The following is a 14,358-nucleotide window of genomic DNA, read 5'->3' on the forward strand; positions in this document are numbered from 1 at the left end:
GAAGAGCATACCAGCAAAGAGCTATGAATCAATCCTCTCAAGAGCAGCAGCCTCACCTTGGATACAAAGACAGAAACACTAGTACTTAGAACAAGAGAGGACCAGAAGAGAGCAATGAATTATTTGTATCACCTAAAAAAAGTTTGTATCACCTGAAGAATACATGATTGGGCTGTCAATCAAATGGAAGATAAGAGCTACATCTGTGAAAGTAATGGAAATTTGAGAAATATATTTGTGCCTTAAATTCTCACGTGTAATGGACAGGGAAGCCCGCGTACTCGGTTAAGTCTACTGAAGCCTTTCAATACCTTCGTTTTCCATATCTGATTTAACCTATTCTCTGTAATGATTTATTTGAAAACTGTTTGTATAGCGTACATATGCACACAGCTACAGTTAAACAAAAAGGCAGATAAGTAGCGTGCCAAAATATGAAACCTTCAGGAACAATATACAAGTGACATCAATTGCATATTACTAAAACCATGAGATAAGAACTTCATGTTGTAGATTTGTATTTCACCTAGGACTAATTCTTCATTTTATTTGCTTTTTCTGAATTACTTCCAAAAACGATAAATTACTTTTTCTTTAAATGTAAAGTTAACTGTTTCTCCTCCAGGTCCTGCTTCACAGTTTTACATTATTGCACATTTGTTACATACACACAAACCCACTATTTATCTTCACTAGAATGCAGGAAAAACATTGTAAAAAAACAGTTTTTACATTGGAAAAGTAGTCCTTTCTCCCTCTCTACCAAATCTCCTAAAAGCACAAGACCAGGGCCCTGCATTTTGGACAGAAACAAAATAACTTGAAGTTCTGGACCCTCATCATTATAGAGAATGAGATAAAACTCCCATTTACATTTTGGCTTACCAGTACTTCTACATTTTCACTTTGGTTCCACTTTAAAGCACTATTATTCATGACTTTAAACTTAAAGGAAAATTACATTTCAACTTGAAATCTAACTTTGTCAGGGCCTCTGATTTCATAACTTTCCATGAGATTCTAGATGTTTTTGTAGTCTTTTGGATGTCTACCAACTGCGTTACTTCTGAAATCCACAACTTGAAACTATTTAGGGTAAATGAATGCAGATCAGAAAGCATGCAACAAAAAAATCTGATCCCATAGAAATTCTGATTCTTAATCCACTAAAAATTTCACTTTTGATAGTTTCTTGATAAATCACGCATTTTACCAAGAGAACGCATGTTCAGATCTCCTGAACAACCGGTTTGGTTTAAACTAAATACATACATCATACATACCTGGTCTGTGGCTTGGACATTGTAAGGCTACTTATGGATACCTTCTGGTGAAGCACAGCACTCATACCTGACTTTTGTGTTTATCCTTGCTTTGGGTTTTTTAATTTGAGTTTGTTTTAACCACACAGGCAGTTCTTTACTGACCTAGCTGGGTGTGTGCCATGAGATCTGCAAGCACAGTGGCAGCAGCGGTGGCAGTAGCAGTATTGGAAGCAGCAGCAGGTTTCCCTCCTGGATGGGATGAGGTGGAGGATGCAGAGGATGAGGTGGAGGAGCCCTGAATAACCCGGTTAAGCCAGGGCTCTACGTTGGAATGACTCTGGAACGGAGTGGAGGTGATCCGCCCTTGCCGACGTAACGAGCCCTCATCTTCTGATGCTGACGATGTGTCTGTGATTAAAATAATGACGACAGGCATGTAATGTGGGAATGACCCAGACAGGAACATGAAGGTTTTCCATGTTCTTCACGTAGCGTTCTCATGTGCTAAACATGAGATGCGTGTATTAAGCAAATGGTATATTCACATGCACTAATTCTGCTCATTGCCTTTTTTATGTTAACATACAAACTTCTACACATTACAGCTAGAACACACTTGAAGCAAAGTTTAATTTACTTCCTGTATTTGGAAAGACAGAAGACCTGAAAAAACTACCACCTAAGCCACCTCTAGTCTAGTACAGTCACTAACCCACTGTAAGTGGGCATATACACCTAATCCATGTAAGGAGTATTTCTATTTTGAATAGATAAACTGGGATTCATCCTCCCTGAATACATATAATATATATATATTTTTTAAAGCCTTCACTTACAGATTTTTTTGACCATGGTTTTGAAAACTAATTACTAAGAAAAGCACAGTACTAGGAAGTTCAATAAGTCATTTCATTAATCTAAAAATAATTTTAAAAGGATTTAAAAGGATGTATTTCAACCACCCGAACTGATACTAATGAGCACTATATAAAAATGCTTAGTAAAGCCTCTTTTCACTGTGGAAGTGTATTTGTTGCTGTTAAAGACTAAGGGCTCCTATTTTAGCCTTCCAGTTACCTTCTAGTTATTCAAAACTCGCCAGAGGTTTGCCCTTTGTACTCTTTTCCATATTTATCTTCTTGACAACAATTAAAAAGGTCTTAAAAAATATAAATATATATACACACAGCTCTATTGGTTCTGAGTGAAAACCAGAAACTTCTGTTAAAGAAAAAATGTTCTCTTTTGCAGTTTGACTTCTCCTGCCGAAATTGTTGCATTGTGAAACTGAGGCTTGTCACAGAAGCAACCGCTACATCAATTGGACGTTTGGTCTCTTCCTATAGGAACTGCTGCATTGTAAGAACTAGAACCTCAGCGTGTTCCCCCCCCCACCCCACCCCCAACGTTAATTAAAGGAAAGCTGATAAAAAAATGCACTTCCCATATACTGATAAACTTCACACTAAGTCAGTTTGTAAAAAGCAGATTTAATTCACACATCATGGCCAGGACAATTAAGAAAAGGTACTGCAGGCAGAAGAGTGCACGGGAAAAATATAGTGTCCACTATGGAAGATATATTCTAGAGTCTTTTCCAGATGCTGAGATCCTGCGTGATGGTGGGAGTTACCATAGAAATTCTGCAACCTTAACTGTGGCATTTTTTTAATCCTCTGAATGCTTAACTGTTCAGCTACATATAATTCCATTGCAAAATCATGTCAAAGCCATGTTGAAAACTTTTCTGTTACCTTTGGCAACAACCTTTTACCAGATGTCTACTCAATTTTGTTTTTCAAGAATATACATGTTGCCAATAACTTCAGAATAATTGCTCTTAAACAGTAAAAACACAGAAATTGGAAAGCATTTCGTAAGAAGCTAGTTTGATGCAATGGCCTTCTCAAAGTTAAAATTACAGATCTCTCATTACTTGATCACCCCTGGCCAAACATGACAAGTTTTGCATGAAAATACATAAATAATTGATCTTTGAGAAGATACAGCTGGGGTAGATCACCATTCCTGCATCTGTGCCTTGTGTATTTCTGGTCTACTCCCCTAGTTGTAGTTTTTGGCTGCTGATTCCCTCTACTGCTGGAGAGGAGCCAAACCAACCCCTTAGTGCTTGCAACCTTCTCTTTCTTTTAGGCAGAAGGCAAAAACAAACAATTCCAGGAAAACCTAACAAGATAGGATTGCAAACACTCAGGTTCAGCAAAAATACGTGTGTGATTTATTATCGCTTCAGAGTAAGATATAAAACTACAGAGAAAATAGTTTCTCAAAGGATACATACTCTGACGGTGTCCTTTACCCAGGCATAAATTTAATTAAGGCTTTATAAAATTGCTAAGATTGCAGATATTTTATATAAGCCAAAAACTACTTCACGCTTCTAGACTTCATGCTATAAACAAAGATGTAAAATTAAATGAGACGTTCATAGCAATACAAACATTCTCATAACAAAACACAGCTACAACAGGAAAAGTAGCAAGTTAATGTCAATAATTAGCTCTCTGACAGCCACAGAGTTAAATGTCGGTTCTCGATGGGCTGTGCATAGAATGCTATGTACTTGGCTTGCAATTCTTCCTGGCTGGGACCTGACCCAAGATAGCCACAGAAACCACCACCCTTTGGACCAAACATGCATCAAGACTACAGCTGAAGTTCTGATCGCATATAAACTGTCCGGGAAGGATAGGAGACTCTAGATAGAAAACAAAAGTGCATTCACATTTTTGGAAGGGTGACTGATAAAAGCAGCTCCATTACTACCTGTCAAGGGAGTTGGTTGTGAACTGAACATTGTGACTGGAATTTGATGCTTCCTTCCTGTGCAGTAATTGTTGGAAGCAAAATTTCAGCTTTTAAATACTAAGAAAGCCTGATTTTAATTGCATTAACCTCTGCTAATACAAGGATTTTGAGGCAGAGTTTAATAGTTCAAGTCTACACATTCCCCTAGTAACTTGAAACCGCGAGAAAATGTTCCAACCTCAGCACGCTGAGTGCTAAAGCAGCCGATAAAACTATTCTGAAGGAAGTCTGACCTCAGAAGAACAAAGGTACATGGAGCTCCTGAGCCAAGCCATCACGAATTTATGGTTATTACTCAGAGAGACGACTTCAAGGTAGGTAGTGCAACTCTCTGCCATCCAGCCGCAGAAAGCACGCGGACTGCAAGCTGAGTTCAGCAACCTTTTGCCAAGCTCCCATCTTCAGATAAAGCTATATGCACTGTCATAACATAGTACTTATTTTGCAGCGCTATCTTTCTCAAAACCTTTACCAGCTAATATAATCCGACCGGTTTTGGTTTCCGCTTATGGGGGAGGGAGGAGGGAACAGAGGAGAAAGACCACCTTCAGCTCCAGCAAGTCTTATGTAATCCCCTTGCCAGTGCAATGCTCTGTTGCTAGTGCTTGACAGCAACTCCAGAGGTGACTCAGGTTCTTTGCAATGTGAGATTTTTCTTGCTGAGCTCACTTTGCAAATAAAGGGAAAGGGTCTTAGCCATGAAAAGACTATTCTTGTAAATAAATATAGCTGAAGCAAATCCATGGAATGTTTTTTAATGGCTGGATCTTTCAGTGATACAACACTCATCCAGTGATCCATTCTCTTATATAGAGAAGGGAAAATCCCAAATCTGGTAACTAGTCACCTCGCTTAAATCCAACATGACAGAGAAGAAAACTTAATTCTTCTTTCACACCATTAGTTACGGTACTTCCGTACCCTGTTAAAGCCCAATGCAAGTACATTTGGCATTTGCGCTAAACACTTTGAAAGGTACGTTAGAAGACGACATTCTCTAGCAGCTCCTGGTTAACAACAGTTTCTTTTTTCTTTTTTAGAAACAGTGAAAAATCCACTTTTCTGACACCAATAAATTCGCGTGTGTTCCTGAGCAGGGTATTTCACAGGAGCTTCTTATCTAAGCTCTGCAGCCGTGCTTCACAACAAAGCCTGTTGGAATGTATTTCGATATGACCTGAGCTGTATATACGGCTTCCCTGTAGCATATCACAGAATCACAGAATCGTTTAGGTCGGAAGGGACCTCTGGAGATCATCTAGTCCAACCTCCCTGCTCAAGCAGGGTCCTCTACAGCATATTGCCCAGGATCACATCCAGACAGGTTTTGAATATCTCCAGCGAAGGAGACTCCACCACCTCTCTGGGCAACCTGTTCCAATGCTCTGTCACCCTCACAGGGAAGAAGTTTTTTCTCAGGTTCAGATGGAACTGCCTGTGGTTCAGTTTCTGCCCATTGCCTCTTGTCCTGCTGCTGGGCACCACGGAGAAGAGGCTGGCCTCATCCTCTGGACACTCCCCCTTCAGATACTTGTACACGTTGATCAGATCACCTCTCAGTCTTCTCTTCTCCAGGCTGAACAGGCCCAGCTCTCTCAGCCTTTCTTCAGAGGAGAGGTGCTCCAGCCCTCTAATCATCTTGGTAGCCCTCCACTGGACTCTCTCCAGGAGTGCCTTGTCTCTCTTGTCCTGGGGAGCCCAGAACTGGACACAGTACTCCAGGTGAGGCCTCACCAGGGCTGAGGAGAGGGGCAGGATCACCTCCCTCCACCTGCTGGCAACACCCTGCCTAAATGCACCCCAGGAGACCATTGGCCTTCTTGGCCACAAGGGCACACTGCTGGCTCATGTTTAACTTGTTGTCCACCAGCACTCCCAGGTCCTTCTCGGCAGAGCTACTTTCCAGCAGGTCAACCCCCAGCCTGTACTGCTGCATGGGATTATTCCTGCCTAGGGGCAGGACCTTGCACTTGCCTTTGTTGAACTTCAGGAGGTTCTTCTCCGCCCACCTCTCCAGCCTGTCCAGGTCCCTCGGAATGGAAGCACAGTCTTCTGGTGTGTTAGCCTCTCCCCCCACTTTAGTATCATCAGCAAACTTGCTGAGGGTGCACTCTGTCCCTTCCTCCAGGTCATTGATGAATATATTGAACAAGACTGGACCCAGGACTGACCCCTGGGGGACACCACTAGCCACAGGCCTCCAACTTGACTCTGCGCCATTCACCACAACCCTCGGAGCTCGGCCATCCAGCCAGTTCTCAAGCCACCTCACTGTCCACTCGTCTAGCCCACACTTCCTGAGCTTACCTAGGAGGATGTGATGGGAGACAGCGTCGAAAGCCTTGCTGAAGTCCAGGTAGACAACATCCACTGCTCTGCCCTCATCTACCCAGCCAGTCATTCCACCAGAGAAAGCTATCAGATGGGTCAAGCATGATTTCCCTTGGGTGAATCCATGCTGACTCCTCCTGATCACCTTCTTGTCCTCCACATGCTTAGTGAGGACCTCCAGGAGGAGCTGTTCCATCACCTTTCCAGGGATGCAGGGGAGGCTGACAGGCCTAGAGTTTCCTGGCTCCTCCTTCTTGCCCTTTTTGAAGACTGGCGGGACATGGGCTTTCTTCCAGTCCTCAGGCACCTCTCCTGATCTCCAGGACCTTTCCAAGAGGATGGAGAGTGGCCTAGCGATAACATCCGCCAGCTCCCTCAGCACTCGTGGGTGCATCCCATCAGGGCCCATGGATTTGTGGATGTCAAGTTTGGACAAAAGATCTCTAACCTGATCCTCCTCAACCAAGGGAGAGTCTTCCTTTCTCCAGACTTCCTCTCTTGTCTCCAAGGTCTGGAATTCCTGAGGACTCGCCTTAGCAGTGAAGACGGAAGCAAAGAAGGCATTCAATAACTCTGCCTTCTCTGTCTCCTTCGTCACCAGGGCACCCACCCCATTCAGCAGCGGGCCCACGTTTTCCCTAGTCTTCCTTTTGCTATTGATGTATTTGAAAAAGGCCTTCTTGTTGTCCTTGACATCCCTTGCCAGATTTAATTCCATCTGGGCCTTAGCCTTCCTTGTCGCATCCCTGCACGCTCTGACAACGTCCCTGTATTCCTCCCAAGTGGCCTGTCCCCTTTTCCACATTCTGTACACTTCCTTCTTCTGCTGGAGTTTGGCCAGGAGTTCCTTGCTCATCCATGCAGGTCCCCTGCCCGCTTTGCTCGACTTCTTCCTCAGAGGGATGCACTGATCTTGAGCCTGGAGGAAGTGACGCTTGAATATTAACCAGCTTTCTTGGACCCCTCTTCCTTCTAGGGCCCTACCTCGTGAGATTCCCCTAAGTAGGTCCCTCAAGAGGCCAAAGTTAGCTCTCCTGAAGTCCAGCGTTGCAATCCTACTCATTGACCTGCTCCCTCCTTGTAGGATCCTGAACTCCACCATCTCATGGTCACTGCAGCCAAGGCTGCCCCCAACCTTCACCTCTCCAACTAGACCTTCTTTGTTCGTTAGGACAAGGTCTAGCATTGCACCTCTCCTCGTTGGTGTCTCCACCACCTGGGTCAAGAAATTATCATCAATCCTCTGCAGGAACCTCCTCGACTGTTTGTGCCTAGCTGTGCTGTCTTGCCAACAGATGTCAGGGTGGTTGAAGTCCCCCATGAGAACCAGGGCCTGTGATCGTGAGGCTTCTTCCAGCTGTCTGTAGAAGGCCTCATCGATGACTTCCTCCTGATCAGGTGGTCTGTAGTAGACCCCCACAACAGTGTCACCCATGTTACCCTGCCCTTTAATCCTTACCCATAGGCTCTCAACTTGCTCTTCATCCACCCCGAGGCAGAGCTCCATACATTCTAGTTGCTCCCTCACATAAAGGGCAACTCCACCACCTTGCCTTCCTGGCCTGTCTTTCCTAAAAAGCACGTAGCCATCCAGGACAGCATCCCAGTCATGTGAACTATCCCACCATGTCTCTGTCACTGCAATGAGATCATGGCCCTGCGACCGCACACAGGTCTCTAACTCTTCCTGTTTATTCCCCATGCTGCGTGCATTGGTATACAGGCATTTCAGAGAGCCAGTCAAGCATGCAAGCTTCCCAGAAGAGGTGCAAGAGGATCCTCCATAGCCATGTCCCATGCTGTCTCCCCTGGCTGTATGCACCCGCTGGAGGCATCCTGACTTGAGCGGTGTTTTACTGACTCTCCTGCCACTATACCACTCCCCTTCCCCCATCTTGCCTAGTTTAAAGCCCTCCTTACCAGGCTGGCCAATCTGTTGGCAAAGACACGCGTGCCCCGCTTGGTAAGGTGGATCCCATCACTCCCCATCAGCTGTTGATCTTCAAACAGGGTCCCATGGTCATAGGGTCCCATATACAAGGAAGCTATTTAAACTTTCCATAGCCCTCTCTCAAGACCCCCAAAGACTACTTCTCCTTTAAAGCAGCATGCAGAGCTCTGACCTCAGACTGAGTGGCTGAGCAGTAACTGCAGGTGGAACCATCAGAATGACTTCAAATCTGTCCTGAAGGTTTCCAAAATAGAAGGATACTTTGGTTATCTCAAAGCACTGCAGGAAGATTCCTTCCAGTTTTAAATACTAAGGGAGACAAGAAAATCTAGCTGAACCCCCTGCTCCTTTGTATACTAAACTTCAGGGAGAACATCAGCATGTTCTTTTTCTGTCACAACATACCTTGCTCCAAACACAGAGTGACTTGGAACATTTTAGGAATAAGAGAACAGGATAGAGTGATACTATATAAAAAGCATGACTGATTGTTCCATCAGGGTTTATTTTGGACAGTAAGGAAGACTATTGCCTTGAAGGGCCATAAACAGAAGCTTTGTGACTTACCATCTGAAGCCTCAATATACAGACAGGCACTGTACTTTCATTTGAGAAAATGATTTTGATTTAGGTAATTCTTGACAACTTTCACAAACAAAAACAACATGTATGCAAGACATGCACACAACATGCATTGACAACCACCCTGCTGAAATAGTTACTCTCACGCGCTTCTGAGTAAAGGAACACTAGAAGAGTAAGCCAATCAACAAGCATGGTACCTTAACATATTATAAGTGGAAAAAAACCATAAAGGTGAAGACAGATCAGATGCAAGACTGCCGAAGATATTATTTCCTTTTAATTAATGAAAATAACCAAACACCTCACAAAAAAGTATTATAGAAAAGCATGCAACCAGCAAAGAAAAGTGAGATCTCCTCTGAAGAAGAACAGAGAGAAGAAATACAGCCCAGGATGCAAGAGGGCAGCACAGCAGAGCTTCTCTTACTGACGGGGGGATAAGGAAGAGAACTGATGGAGAAGGGCACTAGAGGTCAGTGTGCTTCTACTCCAGGACCACATTAAGAAGGACCATACTAAGAGCACATCATGCAAAACTTGAAAGCGTAGGGGAAATTCCTTTTCTTTGTATGCAAGATATGGGCCCCAAAATATTTGGCTGGCTAGCACAACATGTATCTGGAGAAACATTTTTCTCAGCCTCTAGAGAATTCATTGTGAGACAACAGGAAGACGACTCTTTTTTTTTTTTTCTTAAAAAAGTTTTAAAGAAAACATTCTGAGCTAAACAACCTAAACAATTATAGCATATGATTACTTGAATGTTTTAAATTGCTCACAGTTGAGACCATCTGATGAACGTTTTGCAAGCTAATGCAGCAACTTAATACTGCAGCATTTCTTCAACTCAAAGGAAAGGATCTTATGCAACATGAAATAAGCTATTTACAGCTCTGACATGCTTGCCAGGATTACGTCTTTCCAAGTGAGACTTTATGTATGAGAACGCACTTAATGCATAAAGGGCAACTGCTCACTCTAGCTATTATAGCTTTCACGTGGACCTCAGCAGCTACAGTATCTCTAGATGAAAGACCAACAATCTTGAGGAAAGACACATCAAAGGACAGATTCAACTAACGCCTGATTATCAGGGATTACAGTCATGAATATGGAAGAAGTTCAGTGCAACACACTTCCAAAGTAGCGGAACAAAGCAGTTGCTTTTTGCATTTTGCTATAAAGTTTACCTGGCAAGATTTACATATGGTAACTCGGTAGATACCTGGAGGCGTGTATGTTTCTACTGAAGAGTGTACAAGGACAGATCGTCTTTTCGAAGGCATGGGCATTTTTCTCTCTTTGTATTTCGCCAGTGCTGCTTGTACTGCTTCAGTGTGGACATCTATAAATAAATAAAAGTTAAGAAATTAAGTTTAATCAGGATTTCTTTCTAGAAACACAGAAAGCCTCAATTCCACCTTGTATAAGGCAAATACAAAATACAAAAGCTGAATCACATAACCACCTTTATGGTTTTAGTTCTATATATTCAGACTTCCTCCTAGTATCCATTTCTCCCAATTGCCGAAAGGAGGAGGTTCTCAATCTCAAAGCAGCAGCATTTCTTGGAGAATAGAAAGGTCTAAGGCTAAACCACAGTAACGTGGCTTTGAATTCTGAGGCAGTGACATCTGCATTTATTCAGTCTCGGAGAAATACAATTGAGATCTATGGTGTCGCCACCCCCCAGTTTGGTTCAGGAGCAACCGATTCAAAATCTAAGGGAAGATTTTGCAAGGAGAAGGGTGGGGGTGAAGAGCTTTGATAGTCTCATTAGGAAGAGCACCCTGAAAACCAGTGCTGAAGTTACAGAACACCTAGCACATTAATTTTGAATTATGATTTTTTTAAAATTTAAATGTCAATGCAGATACTGTAAACTGACAACTGTGTTGGCTTCCTCATGCTTCAAAATCCACAATGGAAGAGAAGAAATATTATGAAAAATCTATACTAGAAGCTCTTAGAAAAAAGTGGAAGAAGAAACAGAAGAAAAAGCTAAATACATATGAAGAATCAGGGAAGGGGCATAAACTTTTCATTTTCCTGAAAGCAGAAATTATGCTAATATGGTCATCAGGTATATTTTAACTTTTCTTATTTTTAAGTTGCAACAAAATTAACTAAGTTTGAAAAGGAATTTACTGTTCAATCAAATCAAGACCACGTTGCTGATAAAGTTTAAAGAATTTAAATAATTAAAAGTTGTCTTCAACAAATTTTGCACTTCAATATAGCTTTTGACACCAAACATGTGAAGCTCAGGTAGAAGAACAATCGCAAGAAAAGGACAGATGTCAAGGAGAAATGAGACAGACCAAAATGCACTTAATCTTATCATCTAAGATTTCAACTCATGAAAAACTAGTACAATCCATACACTCTTGCATACCCACAACTGGCCAAAAAGCAAGTATTTTGGTAAGACAAAAGCATATAACCAATTATATTTCTTTTATATAGAAGGTGCTGTACAAGAATTCATGAATAGCGTTCAATTTGCAAAAAGAGCTGTATTCTTTTCATTATCATCATCTAAGGCTGCAAATACTTAACAGTAGGTTGATAAACCCTTTAAGTACGAAAGAGGGAAGCACATGACATACTCAACAACAAATTACTCCTCTGCCCCATGCCTATAGGCATTAACTGGTAAAACAACCGCTGGTAATAGTAAACAGCTCAATACGTAAGGGTTTTTTCAAGAGATCTGTATTCTTTGGGAAGTAGTTTTTATTATAACTGAAGGTCTAGTAGAGAATAAAACTAGAACAAAGTTTACTGAAAACCTCCACTGATCTTGTTTCTAGGCAGCATGAAAAAGCACCTAAGAAACAACATTTATCCTCTCACTTCCTTAGCAGCGTTACCAAATGCAAGCATTTAGCATGCTCACCTGTGATACTTCCAGCCAGTTATATTGAAAACGCTGTAGATTGAAAAGGATCTTTGAGGGTGACCTTAAAAGTTTTTTTAAAAGTATTTTTAAATTAGCAAATATATAATCAGCTCTATTTACAGACAAATTATTCCAAATATCACAAGGCAAGTGCAATAATAGCTGTAAATTTTAACCACGATCCACCCTGTGTATGACTACTACAATCTGCACATCATCTCATGCACGATGCATCAACCCTAAATCTCATCTCGTGGTAGTACACGGCCAGGAACACTAGCAAAGAGTTTGTCTTTTGACAAAAGCAGAGTTCCTACGCTTGCCTAAAGGTGCCTATTTCTGGCATCAGTACTGAAACTTACTCGAGCATGCTCAGCATGACTGTCTCCAACAATTTTTGGATAGGCTGATCGATTCTAGTTCATTTTGACAATGCAGTATGTATTTTCATGAAAACTGGAAGCGATTTTTCAGTAACCCAGGGAGCGAAAGGCTAATAAACAGCAGAGCACAGCCGGATAAACATCTGACATTTGGGGAAGATAAGTCTTCAATTCTCAATTTCAAAAACAGATTACAAGTATAACAACACAGGTCTGCTACCCGTAAGCTTTGAAACATGATTAAGAACCCAGCCAGAAAGAGTTTCATGTAATATGATACTTGTAGCCAGCTATAATGACAGATTTTGGCAGAAGAAAATTCTTTCAAAATCGCTCTTCCTTGGTAACACCACCGCTTAATTTAAGATATCTTTTCCCAAGTTGCATGGAAACTGTTCCATATCCACACCTAAAAATTTCTTCCACTCTAAGTGTACTTCAGGCATCCAACTTTCAGGCCCTCATTACACAGCACAATTAACTTCCATAAATGAGTTCAAACAGATGTCATGGAAAAAAAGCAAGCTAAAACCCTAGCAGCAGAAGGTCACAGTGCCTTTAAGAGAAATACCAAAAAAAAAAAAAAAAAAAAAAAGCCAGAGGGGAAAAACCCACATCCCACTCTTAACCAAAATTGGGAAGCTACTTTTCTTAGTCACAAATCCATGTGAAAAAACAGTTTCCTTCAGCCAGGCCAAGAGGATCAGAAAAATCCAAATAAGTGTTGTGTTTATGTTACTGGAAACCATCTAGTTCTTTTTAGTAATAATTTGTCACTTTTTATGTCTGCAACTCCTCCAGGTAATCTGTTCAGTCCTGTGTTTGATACATATATGCAAGTATGTCACCTGTGTATTCTCACATATATTTAACAATTTACTGGATATCTGCTTACCTGAAATAAAACCTGTTTGTGCAACTAACCTGAGAAGTTCAGGGACGATGTTGTTGTGAGAAAATTGCTCATTAAACATCTGCCTTTCGAGGTAAGACTTTTTAATAGGTGTTTTATGAATTTGTGATTCAGTATTCCCCATCCCCTTCCCCCTCCCCCCCCCCCCCCCCCCCAGCACACACACACCCCTGGACTACTGCTTTTTTCTAGTCTTGATGTCTCCTGATGCCAGTTTTGGACTACTTTTTTTTTTTTTTTTTGGGGGGTGGGGTGGGGTGGGGGGGAAGTCCACCCTCGTGCTCAGATACTCAGAAACATGAAACAAATCTGTTATTTCATTGTGCTGTTTAAATGCACCAAGAACGCTACTGCTATCCATTGACTTGAGAATATTACTTCGATTAACAGTTACTTTTGCAGCCTTTAAAAATCAGAGTTAAAATGTCAATTCTACAAAACATTTATATAGCAGAATTTTAGACAAAGCAAGTTGAATCTTTTAAAATGCATGTGTATATATTTTTTAACTATGTGTATTTCTATATGTACTTCAGGAGATATTTTTACGTTGCTTTAACATTTGATAGGAACAAGCGGAACATAACAAAAGGCTTCTTTTTGCCAGGAAAGGTCTTCCAAAAGAGAAAAACAACACATAGCTTTTACAGCCTGCAGTAAGTAGCTCAATAACGAACCACGGAGATAAAAAATGAAAGCGTTGCTTAAGTGCTTGAGTATTTAGGGAATAGAAAGGACTAGCTGAGGCCAGGGTGTGTTGAGGCACACTAACAAAGCGCAGTGGGATAGGTCATAACATCATACAGATTTGTGGCAGCAAGCAGGCAAACTACTTTTATTCCATTTCCAGAAGACAAAAATTAGCACCTCCTTCTCCTCAAAGCCCCCCTCATCCTCACCGAAACCTGGAAAATACCAGATTACATGATAAAATGTAACCAGAGACAGCCATGATTCATTTTTTTTTCCTGCCTTCATGTGCTATTTTCATGGTGCTAACTTCATCAGCTGCTCCTGTATTCACTTATGATCTATTTCCAGACTGAAAATTTTCTTTTAATATCTTGTCCTTACGTAACAACCAGGTAGGACCATCCTCTATCAGCCAAGTTAAGTAACTGGTTTCACCTTCCTGGAATGCTTTGTTCTTTTTCCATGTTTCCTTTAAGAGCTTTTCCGCATTACGAAGGCAACAAAGC

General features: G+C 41.6%; 1 protein-coding gene across 4 annotated transcripts in view; it reads right to left on the bottom strand.

Moving 5' to 3' along the window:
- The window catches only part of DIP2A (disco interacting protein 2 homolog A), a 136,987-nt gene that overhangs the window by 58,076 nt on the left and 64,553 nt on the right, over positions 1–14,358 (bottom strand). For 3 of the 4 annotated variants that reach the window (XM_068947663.1, XM_068947665.1, XM_068947667.1), the window contains exons 4-5: positions 10,187–10,306; positions 1,428–1,673 (exon numbers count right to left, since the gene is read on the bottom strand). In XM_068947663.1, coding sequence (XP_068803764.1) covers positions 1,428–1,673; positions 10,187–10,306 — 366 coding nt within the window. The remainder of the gene's footprint in view (positions 1–1,427; positions 1,674–10,186; positions 10,307–14,358) is intronic. The other variant, XM_068947664.1, reaches the window with a different exon arrangement.

This window comes from Struthio camelus, chromosome 6 (genome assembly GCF_040807025.1).
Source record: "Struthio camelus isolate bStrCam1 chromosome 6, bStrCam1.hap1, whole genome shotgun sequence".
Lineage (NCBI taxonomy): Eukaryota > Metazoa > Chordata > Aves > Struthioniformes > Struthionidae > Struthio > Struthio camelus.